We start from the raw sequence: 20875 nt of genomic DNA, 5'->3' as shown, positions 1-20875 counted from the left end.
TCTTTCATTTGGACAATGGATTTGTATTGCCTCACAAAAGAGAGAAGGGGAGCTTGAAACTTTTATCTAAGAAGTAGGTATTTTCAGTGGCTCCCTGGGAGACTTCTTAAAAAACAGTCACAACAAAGCATTGTCCCATCCATCAAGGCTGTGGAATAAAAATGCATCCCAGCAGATGTATTTCTAGAGGACTCGTGTTACCTTCTAGCACCTTGTCAGCCTTGGACAGAACCGGGGGTGGGCAGCTACATCCTCACTTGTGTTGGGGCATTTCATTGTGAGTTGTAACAAGCATCGCCACCAGAACAGTTATGCCAAGCACTGGCCTCCTCTTTACAGAGGACGCAGGACAGAGGCTGAAATGGACCGTGTGTACGGGAGAAAGCTAGTGTACAGGGGTTGGCTCTGACCTGTTTTCTCCTGCTGCGTGAACTACAGCAAATAGGGCCGGACCAGAGGTCCCATGTCCTTGAGCTGTGCTTTTATCACAATAGGTTTTACGAATTTCTCCCTATCAAAAGAGCCATCCTCAAAACACTATGACTGACCTACCAAAATTGGTGTAAATAGTACCCAATGCACTGAAGCTTCACTAAAATGCCACCTGTGATAGTGGGGAAGAAGAAAGAGGGAAGGTTCTTCCAGGTTCTGAATGTGGTTTAATTCCTGAAATGCTGAGCAGCACAGGTGAGAAGCAAGCCTGCAGCACTGCACATCGCTGCAGTGGGGAGGGTGTCTGGTGAAACAACAAAATAATCCCGTCACACGGACTCCCAAGAGCAGGTTTACACAAAGCCTTTTGGTTTTATTTTTTAACAAACATACACTGGAAATAATAAAGGTTTCTAACGGAAAAGAGATCGAATGCATAGTTTCTCCGCAGCATAGAAGACCACCTGCTTCCGAACTCCAGTGTTAGGGCTTTGAAACAGTCAGCTGCTAAATTACCTCCAGCTGGCTAGCTAGTTAGGCATATTGGTGCATATTGGTATCAAAGGTGATTATTTCTTGCATTTAGCAAATGAGCACAATTACTTTTTTGGTGTATTTTTAATTCAGATTGCTCAAAAATTTTGTTATTTCAAGGGGGCTTCATGTCACACCACAAACATTGATACTCCAAGTGAGAATGATGGCTGCAGGCTCCCTAGTAGAGTTGATGGATGAAGGCTGAGATACTTAAATATTGGGGATGTCAGGATTATGGAACAAAGTGTTACGAACAGTAGTTACAGAGAGCTCCACGGCTCCCAAAGCAACTCACAACTGTGACATAAAGTTCTAAAGTCATTTCATTACTTATGTGAAAATGCAATACGAAATTTTGGCTCTCTGATACATTTTGTTGTTGTTTTATTTTATTTATTATTATTATTTTTTGAGACAGAGTCTCATTCTGTTGCCCAGGCTGGAGTGCAGTGGTGCAGTCTTGGCTCACTGCCACCTCTGCCTCCTGGGTTCAAGCAATTCTCCAGCCTCAGCCTCCTGGGACTACAGGTGTGTGCCACTGCGTCTGGCTAATTTTTGTATTTTTAGTAGAGACAGGGTTTCACCATGTTGGCCAGGCTGCTCACGAACTCATGAGTTCAGATGATCCACCTGCCTTGGCCTCCCAAAGTGCTGGGATTAAAGGCATGAGCCATCGCAACTGGACTATTGTCATTTCCTTAATTCAGAACTTTAATGTTTTACTTTCCTAGAAATGCCCTGGGTTTTCTCATGCTATTTGATAAGAGAATAAGCTACTTTTCAGTGATGTCAAGAAGGCATCAGAAATGCTCCTGGGGAAGATCTCTTTACAGATAGGTTTCATCTCATCAGTAACAAAACTTAGAAAAGTCTTTGGTCAGTCCATGGAGGTGAGTTACCCTGAACCCAAGAAAATGTCTCTTTACAAGAGCAATTTGCATCAGATGGTGAACAGGAATCAATTTCTCTTAGAAAAAAATTATTAATGCATTAAGACCACTCTTTTCAGTTTGATTCAGGCAAATGCTCACCGAACCTAAATAAAACACTTTAGGCGACTCGGATGTGAGTTTCTTTTGAGGGCTGGTTGGTTTTGTCCTTGTTTTTACAGAGAACTCAACAAGGCAACTGTGCGCTTATGATAGTTCTACAAACCTGTTCACTTTTCTTTCCATTTATTTGTTTAACACTTACAATCCTTGGGGAAGAGGATGTACAAAAATGTCTTTAAGTAATCCCTTTACAAGGTAAACAGACTGCTACGGGTTCAACTTACGTAGAAAAGTAAAACTACAGTATCATGTAGTTATTATCACATCACTCTGAAGAATGCATAAACTGCCAGATCACATTTTCTAACCTGACAATTAAACTTCTTTCACTGATGGTCATGATCAGTGCCAGCTTTCAGGAAGCTGTGAAACTACCGGTGGCCACAGCTACTCCGCTGCGACGCCACAGGGGATTACTGACTTGGTGCTTTTCTTATGTAGAAACAAACTCAACATGGAATTAAAGTGCTGTCTTGTGAATCTCTGCTCATTTCCTGGACACCTTCTGTTTCCTGAAGCAGACCCCTGCCCGGGTGGCGTGGGAAGGTGGGCCAGACCAGCTATCTGCTTCTGCTGCGCCCTCTTGGGCTCTTTCTTTGGCCTGTCTGGGGGCACACGCTCCTGGGTGATCTTGGCTGGCTTTTCTGTGATTTGCAGAAACCTGAAAACCATCACATAATTTTGCTTTGGGATATGATTAAAATTACTCAGGGACAAATGACTGAAGGGACACAAGGCTGGTGTGGTCAGACCCACACACCTGGGGCCAGCCTTGGACAAGCCCTTTTTTGGGAATTTGGACTTTAAAAGCTTGATTAACATGAGACTCCATGTCAGTCTAAGGAGACCAGGGATGGCATGTCCACTTAGTTCACAACCATGCCCTTGTACCAGGGGTTCAGTCCAAATCCATCTGTATAACCTGTTACCTGTGTGTTGTAGGTATCACATGGCAAACACCTGGAACACAAATTCTGCGTAACAGAGAGAGGTACAAATATACAAGCATCCATTCTATGCACAGGACATGTAGTGTAAAATCATCAAAACACCATTCAGAGGCACACAGGGAATCACACAGCATTGTGTAGCCCATGACCTTCCCTCTCTGTGAACACCAGGGAGGGTGTCAAGGATTCAGCAGGAGGCTGTGGATGGTGTCAGCAGCTTAGTACATCTGAAAGACTCTGGAGCCCAGAGTGGACAAGGCACGTTGTCTACACTGAAATGGGGTGGTGATTCCTCGGGCCTCCTCTGTAAGAGACATCCACACTGAGCAGGCTGTTGGTCAAAGTAAGGTAGCTCTCCCGAGTCACAGTCTCGAGGGGCCCCTGTGGAAGCGATGCATGCAATAAATAAGAACACAGCTGCAGAGCAGGGCGCATGGAGACGTTCACTTGCAGAGGATCCCGTTCTGAAGTGCTGCGTTCTTGTCCATGATGCAGGATGAGGGGGCTATGTGGGGGAGGTCTTCCTTGACCTTCGGGGAGTGGGTGCTGTTGTTGCTGCTGCTCGATTTACTTCTGCTTGGGTCAAGTGCCGGCTGGATGGGTGAGGCGCGGGCCCCCTGTCCCCTGACCAGGCAGTTGCAGATCAATCGGAAGAAGGCCCGCCGCATCTCCTTGCTGGCCAGCGTGTAGATGACCGGGTTCATGGCCGAGTTGAGTACAGCCAGCACGATGAACCACTGGGCCTTGAAGAGGACTGGGCACGCCTGCACCCTGCAGGCCACGTCAATGAGGAAGAGGATGAAGAGCGGGGACCAGCAGGCGATGAACACGCTTACCACAATCACCACGGTCCGCAGCAGCGCCATGGACCGCTCCGAGTTCCTGTGGTTGGCTACCTTACGGCTGCTGGACTTCACCAGGAAGTAGATGCGTGCGTAGAGGATCACAATGGTCACCAGGATGGCCGTGAAGATGCTGATGCAGAAGGCGATGTACTTCTTGGAGTAGAGGGGCAGGATGGTAGAGCAGTCGGGGAGGTTGTGCAGGCAGTTCCAGCCCAGAATGGGCAGGGAGCCCAGAGTGAAGGCAATAAGCCAGCACATCCCGATCAGGAGGAAGACGCGGTGCTTCTTGTTGGCGTCGTAAGGCCTCATCTTGATCATGGTCAAGTGCCGCTCGATGGCGATGGCCAGTAAGCTGCAGGTGGACGCCCCGAGGGCCACGAACATACTGCCCTCCCTGAGGAACCAGACCGTGGGAGACAAGCTGAACGTCCTCTTGCCAGACATCAGGATGTTGACCTTGTAAGCGATGCCGGCCAGCAAGTCGCAGAGAGCCAGGTTGCCGATGAAAAAGTACATGCGGTTGTGAAATTTATTGTTTTTCCAAATGGCAATCAAAACCATCAAGTTCTCCAAGACGATGAAGCTGCAGATGACCAAGAAGAGCACGGTGGTGAGCATGCTGCCCTCGGAGGCTTCCTTCAGCCTCCCTGCCAGTTTCCCCACGTACTGATAATGTTCCTGCAGGGTCTCGTTCCCCCTCGCGGACTGGGGGCGTGGCGAGAGGGCAGTAGCCATCACTCGGCATTCACAGACGATTAGCTCCAAAATCCAGGAGAGGGCGCCCGAGGAACATTCATTTCAAAGGGAAGCAGGGCCGAGGCTCCAGCTTCATTCAGCAAGGCGTGCAGGCCAGACTCCAGCAAGGGCTCCTGCCAACAGATAAAAAGAGGGAGCGACCATTGATAAAATGATCGCAGCCCAAGGGGCTACGGCAACACTGTTCGAGAAAGGCATGAAAAACGTGGAAGTACCGGGATGACTGGCCACATCAGGCTGCAGAGAGGGTCTTTAGACACAGGCTAAGTTCCTAAGTTATTGAGGGAGACCATGGGAAGCGATTTGGTGTCTGGAGTTGCTGGGAAGGGAAATTCAGTGCATGAATTATTGAATCCTGTAACAAAGATACACAGACCCAAAAACGGCTTCCATCTGGAAATCTCCAAGCACTAGAAAATGCTAACTAGTCCTCATCTAGGGCCCAGGAGCTGGCGACCCATTATCCCAGTCATCTAGAGAGAAACAGGATTTTCTCAGGACAAAAAAGCAGGATGGAATCTCAAGGATGCCTGCTCAATTCTAAGACCTCCCTAGTGAGTTTCCCAGTGACATTGTGGGAGGCTCCTGCACTTCCCAGATGTCGTCCCCTGGACCAGGCCCAGAAATCAGGTCTGAATGGGTTGTAGGTCTGCCTGGGAGAGAGCCCTGAAGCCTGGCCGTGCAGCCATCGAGGGACTAGCAGTGCAAGCCTCGGCAGTACCCATGTGAACACTGCACTTGTGAGCAACAAGTCCTGAGCCCAGCGAAGAAGGAACACCAACCTGCAAAAACAGGACCCACGTCTGCGGAGGATAAAGGAAGGACAGGAAAGCAGCGCCAATCACACAGACTCTGAGTCTGGCTTAAAATTCAGAGCCCTACATACAGATAGAACTACGTGGGTGCATGTGCGCCAACAGAAGCGCCACATTTGGGAAGCTGCAGATGACCAAGAAGAGCACGGTGGTGAGAGTGCTCCCTGCGAGAAAGTGGTGAGCAAAAGCCTTGACGGGTTCTGAATTCCAACTCTTCCCCCACCAGACCTCGAACACTTGCATTCAACCACACTGGTAATATTGACCGTCCTTCTGTGACGTCGGTGAGGCTGCACACCCAATCACCAAGGTAGAAGCCGCTTTCAGTGGACTCATTTATTTTATTATTTAATTATTATTATTTTTTTGAGACGGAGTCTTGCTGTGTCTCCCAGGCTGAAGTGCAGTGGCTCGATCTCTGCTCACTGCAACCTCTGCCTCCCAGGTTCAAGCAATTCTCCTGCCTCAGCATCCGGAGTAGCTGGGACTACAGGTGCGTGCCACCACACCTGGCTATTTTTTTTTTTTTTTTTTTTTGTATTTTTAGTAGAGATGGGGTTTCACTGTGTTAGCCAGGATGGTCTCCATCTCCTAACCTTGTGATCTGCCCACCTTGGCCTCCCAAAGTGCTGAGATTACAGGTGTGAGCCACTGCGCCCGGCCATCATTTATTATTTGAGTTTTTAAATAGCTAATTAAGTTCAAATGAGGCTAATTTAAAATAGCCCACTGTGTATATCCAGTGAATTTTTTTTTTTAACTTTCACAATGTTTAAGCCACAGCCCTAAATTTGCTTCAGAGACACATGAACTGCTCACCAAAACTAGGGGCTCTTCATTTTAGGGTGTGGTAGACTCTGAGTCTCATCCACCCATGAGTTTATTACCAGGTTCAGTCTCTTGAATATTGGGGGCTTGCCTGTATGGGGTTGAGAAGCAGAGGTGGCTCCAAATGATTTCCATATCCTTGTGACCCTCTAGAGTGGTGGATGCTGTCAAAGCCCTTCCCTCCCTATATCAATTTGGGAGTCCTGGATTTCCAGATATGGCCCCTTGCTGCTTTGCAAAGACTTTTTCCAGTGTCCTGGAGCTTAGAGGTGTTGGTTTTTCTGGAAACCCCAAGGGTGATGTCTGAGCTGATGTCTGTGCTCTGCCTGAAACTGCCCTGACCCTTCCCAGATGCCGCCTCCTGAAGTCACAGAGGCCTTTGGTGGAGGTCAGCTGGAATGCCAAGTGCTGGCAGAAAGCCTTATGTGTTAGCCAAGGCTCTCTGCTAACTGTGGAAAGAAAAAGTCAAGTTCCACGTCTGGGCTGATGATGCAGGACAAGAAGCAGTTGCCTGTCCAGATTTCCCCCATCACTCACAAGCCATGACAGGTAGCGCAGGGTCCTGGGCCTGCCTCCCCAAGCTGTGGTTCACCCACACCAGCCACCAGCCCTACTTGGCTCCCCGTTCACCTGAGCAGAGACCATGCTCACCTATAGGTTTTCCTGGAGGTGAACAGGATAGTTCAGTGGGCAGCCTTCCCCTCAGCCCTTCCCTCTCTACCATTTCTGATTTTTATATAAATCTTGCCCATCCTTCAAGCCTCAAGTCAAATTCCACTTGCTCTGTAACATTTTGGAATCATCCCAGCCCCTGGTGACTTTTCTCTGAGGCTGCATGCCACTTTTGAAAAACTGCAAACTGTTTCTTTAAGAGGAACAATACCATAGACAGCAGCATTTTCTGAGCATTGAGCTTATCCATTAACAGGAGGACTTTCACCATGGATAAGTTCACGGTACCCTCCCCAGCATCCTGTACACCAATGGGTACTCAAAAGATGCTGTCCCTTTAGTATTTTTGTTTTCTTTTTGAGAAGGAGTTTCATTCTGTCACCCAGGCTGGAGTGCAGTGGCGCGATCTCGGCTCACTGCAACCTCTGTGCATGGTTCAAGCCATTCTCCTTGCAGTCGCCTGCCACTATGCCCAGCTAATTTTCATGTTTTTGGTAGGGATGGAGGTTTACCATGTTGGCTATGTTGGTCTTAAACTCCTGACAAGTAATCTGCTTCCTCAGCCTCTCAAGGGCTGGGATCGCAGGTGTGAGATACCACATCCGACCTTGCATTGCTTATTTATTTATTTATCTATCTGTGAACAGAAAGTGGAAAATCACTATTTCTGATTCTCAGTTTGCTGGGTTTCCACTCCTGATCAGGGGCCTCTTGGGGACACATGTACTGTGCCTGGCATGCACCCTGGAATGAAGCCAGGTGTGAGGACAACCTGGGCCCCCAGGCTGTCTCCCGTCACCTCCAGTAACAGAGCACAGTGCTGATGGGCGCCATGAGGGCTCTGCCATTTTCCATATGAACAGCCGCTCATGTTCATGGAAAAGGCATGGAGCAAAGGCAGTCTGTGAGCAGTGCCCTGTGTCAGCAGCCTCCCTCCCATAGTAGCCGAGGCCAGAGCCCTTGCCATGCTGCCGAACGGATGACCTGCCCGGCTTACACAGCAACTGGAGGGGCCTTTACCTGGCAGGCAGCCAGCTGTCCATGACACCACAGTGTCCAGGTTTATCCTACAGCATTGCTGGGATACCCACTTCACTCTGTGGGGTTTCTACCTCAGAAACTGACACGCTGCAGGCAAACCCTGGTTCCAATGTCAGAGATGCCTGAGGCCCCTTTCCCCAGCTCAGGTAGGGGAAAGCAAGGCTCCATGTTCCTCATCCTTTTAGGTAACACTGGCATATGGTTATAATTCACACCGTTCTTGTACTAACTCAGCTTGCCTCCTATGCCTCAGTTTCCCCCATGACAACCTGACACTACCATTTTATACATGTCCTGGAGCCTCTGAACCTTCTGTACACCTTTGCTTTTGCCATGCATCCAATAGCCAGATCTGGACTTGCTCCCGGAAGTGGAACGCAGAGGGTGAATAGACCCATGGCCCCACAGGCTCATACAAAATTGAGCAGAGCAGAAAGCAAGCAAACAATTAAAAATTAAAAACTAATAACCAGCAATAAAATAAACCCAATAAACATAGTATAAGATGTGCCAGAGACCTATCAAAACCATAAATCTTGAGGGCAAACATATTTTCCTGTTAATATTTGATTTATAATTTCCCTTATAATTAAATATTCATCCCTCAAGAAGCATATTTATCCAGAACATCTTTTGTTAAATACGATTCTCCACATTTTGCATAAGTGAAGATATCTGATTTGCTTTGGAATCTAAAAGCTCATTTTCTCTGGATTACCAACATTTACAAAACAGGCCTCATCCCAAGAGTTAAGTGCTGGACTAAAGGCCAGATTGATTTTGGATGTGTCTACACATTATTGTGCACAGTTAAAAGCATCTCATGGACAAGATCTCCCCTCTGCTCCTGAGAGGTACCAGCCACAGATCTGAAGTTTGCTAGAAGAAAGCTCAAAGTCCATTGTGGCCTGAGGCTCCTGGAGTCAGCGAGCCCTACTCAGGGCAAGAAGGGAGTCAGCCACTCTGATGTGTCGGTACTAACACTGCCAGGCAGTGCAGGTACCAGCAGGCCTGGGAGGCTGGCCTGCCCCACCACACAGAGATCAGTGAGACCAGCGCCCAGGCCAGGAATAGGATGGGGCTACAGCCTCCTTTGTGCCCCTCCTGGTCACCACCTGCCCCGAGGCATGACCCCTACCTGGGATAGGACTCTCCCCTAGGTGAGTTTAGCTCACTTCTGACTTCACATGAACAGAACCCTGCAGGATACAATGTGTCCATTGCTGTCCTCTCCCCATGAAGCTTGCATGAGTCATGCACATAGATGCATGTGAGTGCTGAATTTTCCTTCTTGCTCTCATGGTGTGGGCAGATACACTACCCTCTCTTCATTCTTGTTTATGGATGTGGGGTAATTTCTTCCACAGACCATGTGTTATCATTAGGTAGTACTGCTGGGATTGACTGAGGATGTTCTCTCGGTGAACACATGTCCATGTTTCCGCAGGGCCAATGTTGACTTGTGAGCGGTGTGTTGGTGTCTGGGACTCGGAGGCACTGAGCTTTCCAGACTGTGGCCAGCCCATCCTGCGAAACTGGTGTGGGGAGGAAGGGTGGCCCCCAACAGAGGGTAAGACTGAGGCAGTATTAGTCTTCACTCTTTGCTTTATTCCAAAAGCTAAGCGTCCAGAGCTGGCCGTGACATTGTAAATTTGATTGCTGCTTAAATTCCACCTGAACACTTAGAACACTCAGATGCTGAGACATGTGGCTCTCTGAAGACTAGTTTTGTATATGTTCAGAAAGCTGGGCACATTACAGAAGACCCAGGAGTATGGACAGCTGCAGGGTAGAGCCGCTCCTCCTCATTAGCGGTGGTCTAATACAGACACTGATGCTGGGCTGCCCCCGCTGCCTGCCTCCACCGCAGATCCTTGCCTGGATATTCCACTCTCTTTCAAGTGCTGCACTAGCACGTTTCCCTGATCACCTGGGCAGACCCCGCCCACCACCCAGCTCTTCAAGAGACTTAAGTATTTGATTGTCTGAATCTTCTGCATCTTACTGAGAGACACTGCTCACATGTAAGCTTCACTGAGTTCTACTCAGTAAACACCCCATTACCTAATGGTTTTCATGTCATCCTCACTAAGCTGGGATCATCCTGCCTACCTCAAAGCATTTTAATACCAACACCTTTGCTTTTTGTTGAGATGTAATAACACAACTTCTGAAAGACGAGTCTTTGGTGGATGACCCTGCCAAGGGTCAGAGGTGACTACCTTCCCCCCATTTCCAAGGATAAGCATTGCTGGGGGGAGGGCCAGAGAGAGGAGGCCAGATGGATTCCAGATGTGTTTTCTATACTAGCCATTCACTTTCTCTATCCATGTCAAGTTGAAAAATAAACAAACTATAAAAGGAAGAAAAAGAGAAAAAAATAAAGAAAATGTTTCCACAGTCTGGTCTCCTTCCCAACACCCGCCTTTCTCTCTCCACATAAAAGACAAGCACAATAAGATAGTAAGAAACTTCTCTTGATCAGATACAGGATGCTATGTTTTAATAGGCATGTATTCCCAGAGAAATTAACTAGCTCATCTTCCAAACTGAATTAAAACACAAAACATATGCCAACAAACAAAATTTCTTGGAAAGCAAGATTTTTTAAAATTTCATTTAAAATAACTTAGAAAGGAAGTAGTGAGTCGGCCGTTTCACAGCTCCAGCAAAATTCCTTTGCTAATGAGTATTTTCCGTTGCTCTGTATGTCTTGTGTGACCTCACTCTGCTTTTGGAGATAGTCCATTGCAAAATGTGTGCTTCACACACCCTGCCGCATATGCTCGGCCCATTAATGCAGCTTCCCTGAGAAATAACGACTGTTATAGACAAACCAGGTGAGGGCTTCATATCTTTTCTCCCTTTTCTTATTCAGAGCATGGAAGTCAGTGCACTTCCCTGGTGAGACCTATTGCTTCCCGGTGGCTCTTTCACAAGTCCTTCTTTGTCACAAACAAGGCTGGGACATTATGAGCTATCTGGGCACAGTCCAGGGAATCCCAGAGATGGAGGCTGTGCCCCAGAAAACTAAGTCCCTGTCCCCGAGCATCTGCCTCTGTGAACACCGTCCTGAGCCTCCAGACGTGTGTGGAGAGGCAAGTGCATCTGGTCCAGGAGGTGTCTGACCCCCTTGCCTGTCCATGACTCTTTTTAAACGTTCTCCATTCTGCCACTTCTTCATGATGGCATAGGATTAAGCGGCTCTCAAGATTTCCACAGCGACAAATCCACAGGGCTGTGGGAACAGTTTCTGTCAGACAGCTAAAGGGCACATCCTGCCCACAAAGTCTATCTGAGATCCTTCCTATCCTTTTCCAAAGAAGCAGTCTCACCTGGTAACTTGACATGTGTGCCACCTTGCACCATGGACATAGCACACAGAACCCCCATGACAGCATCTGCCTTCTGAATGTACACAGGAGGAGACTGAGGCTGGGGGTGGGGGTCCCTTGTCCTTAGTCACAGAGCTTGGAAGAGACTGAGCTGCGCCAGTGTCCTTGCCATCTGATTCCAGGATGTCACATTAGGGATGAGCTCTTTGGGAGGCTGCCACCTTGCCACTGGTTCTTTGCCTAGGTGGTGACAGGAGACTCTCTAGCATGTTTTAGAGACAAACTGCCTTGTGCTCCCATGCCAGCAAAATCTTGTAATGCCATTCTGGGGGCACTGAAATATCTGGAAAATTCTGAAGCCAGGAAAATGGAGTGGCACTTTCAAGGCCAAAGATCACCATCTACTGCCTGAGGAGTGGACCCTCACCTCACTGTGTGAGCTGACCCCAGCCCGGCCTTTGGGCAGTGAAGATTCACTCACTGGGCACCAGTCTGCACTGGACAATCTCTTCACCGATTTGACCCAACTGGCCTATCATCATGTCCCTTATAGACATAGCTTCAGTTCCTCAAAAATAGGATTCAAAAAAGAGAAGAAGACTTTGTGCCCAGTAGCTATAACAGTAACAACAGCTGAAACGTGTTATTAACTGAAACTAGATGCGATTCCACTCAGTCTATTCTTTTCCTTTTATTTCAAACATTATATTATTTCCAAAAACTTAAGGCAAATCTTAAGGCAATTAATTTGGCAGAAAACATTTGGCAGAGGAATAATAGGAAATGGCTTCAAAACTGATAAGAGAGGAATTAGGAAGTCAAATATGAACCCGCAGCTCCCTGGTTCTGGCTCAGGTCAACAGACTGCAGAAGGCTGGTGGCCCAGCTCTGGTAACATTTGGGAAACAGTACAAAGTCCTGGCAGTTACGCAGTTCTACAACAGGGCAGCCTCAGATTCTCCAAGATTGTGGTGTGCTCAAATTCTCTCCCTCCCTCTGTCTTGTTTTGGTAATAAAAATATATACATACAGTATGGGTATTTCGGAAGATGAAAGAGATATCACGAAATCAAATTAGTGTCATAATTTCCAGAAAGAGGAAAACCAGTCCTGAATTTTGAGAAATAAGATCTTTCGGAATAAGAAACTATGTAAAGTTTCTCCTATAGGAACCTGTAGTTTCTACCCTTTGCATACTGTAGAAAATCAGGGACTCATTCATTTGACAAAAATTCACAATGGTAAACAGGAATATGGCATTTTCAAAGATGAAAACTGGTTGAGAAATCATTCTCTCTAAATCTTAAGGGAGGCTCTTAAGGGCTAGCTTCAGGTTGGATCTCTGGTGTGAGGTGATGGAGTGACCTTGGAGGCCTAGAGTGAATGTTTACTGGTTTGCTAATGAGAAAAGCCTGATGTGTGATTTTTCTGTGGCAACAAAGTCATTCATCCCAGCACAGAGCTCAGCATCCATGAAACAATACTTTACAGATATGAACACTTCCACAACTCCTCAAGCACCACACACACACACACACACACACCACAAACCATCACCACCTCCTCAACCAACATCAGCCCTGGGAATGGCCAGCTATCCTTGTTAGTCATATATCTGCAGAACATAATCCTTCCCTTGTACTTTCTAGGAATTATATATTTTTCTTAACCATGCCTGCAAGATTTTTGTCTATGAATAAAAAATATTGAAAAGATAAAGTATGAGTATGTGATTATATGCAAAGTCTGTGACTTCTAATGTCCAGATTTTAGAATGACGCCTAATTCTGGAGGTCTCAGAGGTGCAGCTAGGAGTGGGTACTATGTACAGGGTGAGCCTCCATTTAAAGAGCTCTCTGTTCCCGAAGCTCCCCTTTCCTTATTGTAAGGGTCAAAACGAAGTGTATTCCCTTAAAAAAATCCAACAAGAAGTTCCTCTCTTCTTATATCTAAATATAAAAACACCACAAAGAAATTGGGAGTGTCCAAAGCCAGAAAGTCAGAGGGAGAGACACACAGACAAAGAGAGAGAGAGAGAGAGAGAGAGAGAGAGAGAGAGAGAGAGAGAGAGAGAGACACAGGGTATTATTCAGAAGCTCAAAAAGCCCAAAGCCCCTTCTCTAGCCATTATCTCAGTTCTGAACACAACGTACTGACTTTCCATGGGAACTTCATTATTGCATTGTGGGGACTTGTCTTCCAGCATCGATTCTGACGGCCCTAATTGCCTTGTTTGAGAAATGTTAGTAAAAAACTAATTTTCTGGCGAAAATTATTTAAAAGAGTGATTTTCTCAGGCGAACGACCACAACCCTCTCTCACGTCCAGCGTCCCCAGGCCTTGGCACTGCGGCGCCTAACTTTTTAATGGTCCAAGGAAAACGACTGATGGAATTTCTCCACCAATAGCCTCTCCACTTTCATCTAGGTATTCAGCTCCAGCCAGTGGTGAATGCTGCGGGTGCGATGGAAAGGCCTCCTTCGCATTCCTGCAGCGGCTCTGGGGGAGGGGTGCTGATGTGGAGCGCTCCGGCCGCCGCGGCGCGCCCAGGTCCCTGTCGCACCGGGGATCGGTGGGGGTTTTGTAGGAAATGAGGACAGGGTCCGTCGGCCCCCAGCCCCCCATCCTAGCTCTGCATCCGCGCTCCCCGCTCGGGCCCGCCGCTCACCTCCGTAGGCTGAGGGCACTGGGGCCACCGGCATCCTGGCTAGTGGCGCGCGGCGGTGCCTGGGCGCCCGGTCCTGCGCTCGGATGCCCGCTGGGCTGGGAGGTTCGGCAATCTCAGGCTTGCGACGAAGTCGTTCCCGGGCCTGGGGTCCTGCTCCGACGCCTCCTGCCGCCGCCTTCGGGTTGCCGGGTCCCTGTCCTCTGTCCCCAGAACTGGCTTCCTCGGCCTCTGCCCGAGCGAGTCAGATACCAAACTTTTCCAGTGGCCCGCCAGGGCGGGACCCGCGCCCCGCCCCTCCCCTGACCGTTCCCGACTCCCGCCCCTCTCCCCGCCCCCCTCGCCCCCGCCTCCCGCCCAAGAGTCCGATCCTCGCACTCTTCCCGCTCCCCACCTTCTGTCCAAGCCGCCTGGTCTCCCGGCGCCCCGCTCGCCCCCACCCTGCACCCCTTCTCCCCCATCCCGCCAGTCCCCTACGGTCCGGCTCGCTCTTCGCCCCCAGTCTCCAGGCCGGCCTCCAGACCCTGTCCTCATCTGGCGAGCTCCAGGTGCCCACCCCAGGCACCCCGAGACCCAGCACGAACAGGCAGCGAACCGGGTCCGAGGACTGGGCTTGGGCAGGCGCCTGCCGCGCTGACGGCGAGGGTTTGGGCCGATTCTTAAGAGGATTAATACTATCATTATCGTTGTCCCGATGTTGACCATTTCCTTCTGGAACTGTCCTACCACCGGCTTGGGGTTGTAGGTGGGCATCTGGCGCCGGACACTGTTTGTGTTTGGGCTTCTCGGCCCTGGTCTCCTCCGGCGTCTGTCTGATCCCTCTGTGCGCTCGACCCCCCAGGCACGCAAAGGTTTGGGCTCCAGGCGGGGGCGGCACTCTCCCCCCAGCCCCTGCTGGTGCACCAGCGCCCACCCCGGCACAGAGCGGCGCCCCTCCTAGACCGGCAGCCGGCGGATCTCAGCCGACCCCCATGCGACACCCTTCCTCATACGGATTTACCCCTTTTGTGTGGCAAAAAAAGAAAAAAAGAAAAATCCATGTGAAGGCTTCAAACAGAAGAATCCCAAGGAGGAAACTGCCAAGTTTTCAATCAATGGCAAAGGCCATGATTGAGCAAACACAGAAGCAACCGTAGAAGCTTGGGGAGAAAGAATAAAAAGGAGAATGAGGGAAAGGAGAGAGGAGAGAAGTGGAGGAAGAAGACGAAAAAGGAAGGAGGAAGGAGAGGCCTGTTATGCACTGCATATTCCTGGGCCCGCAGAATTGGGGCCGCAGCTCAGCCGCACAGAGGTGGGGATGCTTCGTGCAAAGGCGGCTGGTTACTTTTTGTCTTTTGCCCTCCTGCCTCCAGAGGATGAACCCAGCGCATCCCTCCCTTGGAGCAGGGTGCATATGCTTACTTGGGGTGCAGTTTGAGTGGTGAAGGGCCCCTCACATACTAAGGCAAGAGTGGAAGTTGGCTATACTCCTGTTCCCTGCTGAGAAATGCAAGCCCTCAGCAATTGAGCTGAAGGAGGCAAGCGACCCTGCCTGTGGAGGCTGCCGGCCCTAGAGGCTGTGGCCCCGGGAGCTGGGGGACTTCCCAGCGTTTTCACCTAATCCACGTTGCAGGTGCTACTGTGGAGCCTCCCCGCACTGTAGCTTTCCAACTTGTTTAGAGTGTTGGTGCGCGGTTCTGAGAGGCCACTTCTGTCCCAAGTTGCATATGAGCCTGCGTGTGCTTCCCTTTGTTGGACTCCTACAGCATCTAGTCAACAGAAGAAGGGAACATGTGGCATCCTCACAGTCTGGATAACAACACAGCATACTGTGGCCACTGTGTCTGTAGTTACCCAAGGGGTCAGTGAGTTCATCAACAAATCTGTTCAATTCGTTGCTTCCCATGATGAAAAATTCACGGCTAGGGTACTGGTTGAGGGTTGTTTTAACTGGCACCCAGGTCTTCTTTCCTGGAGAAAGTCTATAACCCTGATATAATAGAGTAACCTTGAGGCGTGGTCATGCCTCCAAAACTAGTCTCTGAAATTGGACTCCAGAAATTCCTCTTTCAGTGATGTTGGTGCTTTCGAATATCCTTGATGGTTTATATGAACCTCTGAGCATCAATAGAAATCTAATTCTGACGAAAAAGATGCTTGACGAAAAAGATCTGACCACAGCATCACTGAAATTCCTCTTTCAGTGATGCTGGTGCTTTAGAATATCCTTGATGGTTTATATGAACCTATGAGCGTCAATAGAAATCTAATTCTGATGAAAAAGATGCTTGGCAAAATGTTCCAGGTGGTTCCTGTGTCTTTATGTAATGTGACTGACATTTCTAAGAAATTCCTGCAGTGCATTTCTTAAACATTTATGGAAGTATAACATACGTAGAAAAAGTGCTCAAATCCTCAGTTTCCTGCTTTTCTAGCATGAACAAAACACATCCAGGAATCAGTTCCTCAGTCAAAAATAGAAAATGATCAGGGCCATAGAACCCGGCTTGCTCCCTCTTGTCACTGTCTCCTCCAGAAATAGCCATTGGGGCTCCCTTTCCCTAAAGATCCCTGTCCTTAGTGGGTCTCCCCACACACAGGCCTCTCCTTACCCACTGCCCCACCCCATCAACTGCCCCTTCCCTGAGCCTTAAAGCTCAGTCACTAGACCCTGACAAGGAGCCCTCCATGCTTCCTAGAGACCATCTCCTCTCACCACTCCTCTTGAGAGAAACAGCCCTCTCTACAATTCTGTTGAATAAGTCTTCCCCTCTGCATTCTAGTTCACAAGGGAAAGCAATTTCACAGAAGAATGCCAGCTCATAAACTTAGAAATGGGAGAATGAGGAAATCCCTATTCTGTAACCCTTAGTGAAATAATTAAGCCAGCCAGTGTGTACTAGTGGGTGTCAAACCCTTAGGCGAAAGTGTGCAGGCAAACTGGTGCTAATTAGAAGAAAAAAAAAGATTTTCAATTTTTCATTTTTTAATGGAGACACCTGGTTGTACCTTAAAGGAAGATCAAACTCATTGTTACTAGTACTGGCTTAACCTAGCATTATATGATGCAAGAGAAACACACAACATCATTGGTGCTGTGCGCTTGCCAAAGAGGCTTCCACTGAATCTATTGCAAAGCCTCTAGACTTTACTTCCAGTTTACAGGAAAGCTTGAGCAACAAGTTAAATGACACCATGGGAAACAACTCGACTCTCAGAGCGTGGGCGTTCTGCAGTCAGTTGCCTGATCTCTTCCGAAAAATCAATGCAAGAAAAAGGGGGAGGGATTCTTCTGGTATGAGAACAGCTGAAAAGAAGCATAATAATAAGCACAAATCCGGCTGGACAAACCAACACACACACAAAAAAACCATTTTGGGCTGGGTGCGGTGGCTCACGCCTGTAATCTCAGCACTTCGGGAGGCTGAGGCAGGTGGATCATGAGGTCAAGAGATCGAGACCATCCTGGTCAACAAGGTGAAACCCCGTCTCTACTAAAAATACAAAAAATTAGCTGGGCATGGTGGTGCACGCCTGTAATCCCAGCTACTTGGGAGGCTGAGGCAGGAGAATTGCCTGAATCCAGGAGGCGGAGGTTGCGGTGAGCCGAGATCGCACCATTGCACTCCAGCCTGGTAACAAGAGCGAAACTCCATCTCAAAAAAAAACATTTTGGAGGAAATTACAAATTAAAGGGGATATTGAGTGATATTATAGAATTTTTGGTAATGTCTTTAGGTGTGATAATGGCATAATGTTTACTTAGGAGAATGGCTTTAATTTTAGGAGGTGCTGCTGAAGTATTAAAGGTTAAAATGTCTTGATGTCTAAAACTTATTTTAATTGGTTCAACACAGTACGTGCACATCAGCTGATATGACAAATGGTTGGTGGTTATTGGTTCTAGGTGGTGGATACAGAAAAGGGGTTGTACAATCTGTTCTCGTTCTTTGTATCTTTGAACTTTTTCCATAATGAAAAGTTGGGGAAAGATAAAATGGCAGGTACAAAACAGCAAAAACATTTCTCTACCTGTGCGCTCAGACTTTAAATCAAATCTAGGCTTATGGGAAAAAATTAAAAGATACTATGAGCTATATTTGTATACCTCTGAAAATCACGTGGCCCCAAACTTAAATATGATTTGAATAAGTGTATTACATATCATAATTAAATAATACGAACTTACATGGTTTTTTAATTTAAAAAATGAAATGCATTCACTTTCCCAACAAATTAGTGTCCACAGCCTGGTGAACAGGTACAATATAGTTAAAGAACATGCAGTTTTAAGATTCTAACTCAAAGTGAGCCCTTTGTCCAGCAGAACCAGTGCACTGCAGGAGAGCAGCGTTGTCTCCGAAGAACAGAGTAAATGCACCTCCTTTCTCCCTCCCTTCTGCTCCCCCAGCCTCTGCTTCCAGGATCCCAGGGTGCCTCCCCAAGTTTCTGGGTCTGAGTTAATCTGCACTATCTCTACTCTTAGCTCTGTTTACTGCAAAGGCTGCAGCAGAGAGTCAATACCTGAGTAAACGTGCGCGTGCTATTGTTTTGTCTAAGGCCTCGTCTCAGGAAAATGTGTGTTGTCTAAGGCCTCGTCTCAGGAAAATGTGTGTTGGTCATAGTTTGCACACATGAGCTTGACTCCTCAAGTCCTGAAGGTTTCCAGAGAAGGAGTGGGGTCTAGCAGACAGTTACGATGGTAAATTGTATGTGTCCACTTGACTGGAGCATATGTGGTCAAACATTATTCTGAATGTGTCTGCGAGGGAGTTTCTGGATGAGATTGACATGTAAGTCAGTTGACTGAGGATAGCAGATGGCCCTTCCTAGTGGGTTTGGGCCTCACCCAAGTAGTTGAGGGCATGAGTAGACTGTTACTGAAGACAAAGAGCCAACACTCTCCCTAGTTAGAGAAGAGTCTCTAACCAGGAGAATCCTCACAGGACCAGAACTGGGACCTTGGATGTACAGATGTTAGATGTGTCAGCCTCCATAATTACATGAGCCAATTCCATATAATAAAGCCTTTGTGTGTGCTGTAAGTATACCTCCCATGGGTTCCGTTTTTCTGAAGAACCCTGACTGATGCAGTGACCCCAGGGCAAGGGCAGAACCTCACAGATATGGCCACTGTGGTAGAAGGGAGCCCGGGGCTACACTGGGGACAAGTGGCTTGTGGTCAGTGCACCTGCACCTCACCAGATATCCCAGAGCCATTTTCTCTCTGTTGGCTAGCTCTACACAGAACTTGGAGGAAATCACTTTAAAATATTGACGTGGATGTGGATTTACAGAATGAAACTTGGCCTTTTGTACAATAACCCTGTCTTGACCCAAATGAAGCCTTTGACTCACAGCCAGAGCTCTTTAGGAAGGTGCATTCATTTGGTAACAGAGATGTCTACCAGTGCTGAGTCTCAGTTCTTCCACTGTGGCTCCACAGTGATTACGTCACTGTCTCCCCACCATTAAGCCCTTAATGTGTCTTCACCTCCAACCTCACAGTCAGCCAGGAACCATCAGAAGCTCCAGGAACTGTTCTGTGTACATTTCACATTTTATAAGGATGTTTGTAATATTCAGAAACATAACTAGGAGTGTGTGTGTGTGTGTGTGTTGTGTGTGGGGTGTGTGTGTGGTGTGACTGTGTTGTGTGTGTGTGGTGTGTCTGTGTGGTGTATGTGTGGGATGTGTGTGTGTAGTGTGTGTGTGTGTGTGTGTGGTGTGTGTATGGTCTATGTGTGTGTGCATGTCTGTGTGTGCATGTGCGTGTCTGCATGTTTGGAAGTGTGTGTTTACTGAAGAAGGGGGAATGTGTCTGCCCCTCTGTGGAAGATGCAAATATGGCTCCTGAGGCCTCTTTTGATCTCCTGCTTGGCTTTCTGCTTGCTCTGAGCTCTGCCTTCTCCTTCCTTTCCCTGATTACATCTTGCCCAGGGAGAGTTCGTGTTACCCTCAGGTGCAAGTTACACAGCACATCTGAGTGAGAAGTACACACCCACTCCAGGTTCATGAACTTCTAGGTCCTTAAGTCATTGTTGATGAAAAATATATTAGTACCCTTAATAACCAAAAGGCAAAGTCCACCAACCACAGCACTTTTCTGGGTGAAATATTTCCCCCCAATCCCTTCCCTTGGCTGATAACAGAATGGGAATTCACCACCACCGGGGTAAGTGATGACTTCCTTTCCTTTTTCAATCATTATATAGTTAAGATGAAACATTCAAATGACCTGAAAATGAGTTGAATATCACCTCAAAAGAACCAACATTATACAACAAGTTTAAATAAAAAACAAAGAATATTTCAACAATCTGTCTTCAGCATATCCATGTGATGAAAGCAGATGGCCCTTCTGAGTGTGGGTGGGCCTCTCTTAATCAGTTGATGTTCTGAAAAGCCTTCACTTTATCCATCTGAATTTTGAGGACTCAATGTGCAGATACACCTATGAAGTGAAAGAATCATAATAAATGTGAAAACAGGCAGGTTTACCTCTTTTAAACATAGAAATAGTTGCAAAATGGCCATATAGATATGGTGGGGGCAGAGGAGGAATGCCCACTGAGCCTGTTGGAGACCATGCTAGAATTGCTTAATATGCCCTTTTGTGAAGCAGAGAGGCTGCTGTCATTTGCAGCCACGAGCAAATAAAGGCTTGGAGAGGGGACCTCGTTCAAGTCTACACAGCCCATGAGGACGAGAGCCATTGATTCTTACAGAACCACACCCTGTCTCCTCTCTCCATTCTGTTCCCAACCTCTTGCCAGTGATCCTGATGAGAAATATGCTGCTTAACCACAACATGAAAGGCACAGGAGCAAACATCCGAATGATTGCAGCAAATAGCTGGCAGGAGACATTTGCTCAGAGATGCCCCATCACTAAGAATTGAGCATTGCTATCTACCGTGCATTCTCGGAGAACATAGGTCAAACTCAGAGTTTGCTAACTGCAGCATC

The 20875-nt window shown here is 47.8% G+C and overlaps 1 protein-coding gene across 3 annotated transcripts; it reads right to left on the bottom strand.

The window, feature by feature from the left end:
* Positions 1 to 779: 779 nt before the first annotated feature.
* On the bottom strand, positions 780 to 14161 carry S1PR3 (sphingosine-1-phosphate receptor 3). 3 transcript variants are annotated; one of them, XM_035299383.3, is made up of 3 exons: positions 13932 to 14161; positions 9067 to 10281; positions 780 to 4685 (listed from the first exon to the last, which is right to left on the bottom strand). In XM_035299383.3, the coding sequence occupies exon 3, from the start codon at positions 4549 to 4551 to the stop codon at positions 3415 to 3417; it is 1137 nt and encodes a 378-aa protein (XP_035155274.1). In that variant the 5' UTR covers positions 4552 to 4685; positions 9067 to 10281; positions 13932 to 14161; the 3' UTR covers positions 780 to 3414. The 3 variants fall into 3 exon arrangements, with proteins under 3 accessions (XP_035155274.1, XP_078204433.1, XP_054109646.1); XM_078348307.1 differs by lacking the exon at positions 9067 to 10281 and having other exon boundaries at positions 780 to 4891; XM_054253671.2 differs by lacking the exon at positions 9067 to 10281.
* Between the last annotated feature and the right edge of the window lie 6714 nt (positions 14162 to 20875).

Source organism: Callithrix jacchus, chromosome 1 (genome assembly GCF_049354715.1).
Source record: "Callithrix jacchus isolate 240 chromosome 1, calJac240_pri, whole genome shotgun sequence".
Classification (NCBI taxonomy): Eukaryota; Metazoa; Chordata; class Mammalia; order Primates; family Cebidae; genus Callithrix; species Callithrix jacchus.
This window is presented reverse-complemented; position numbering and strand designations above follow the sequence as displayed.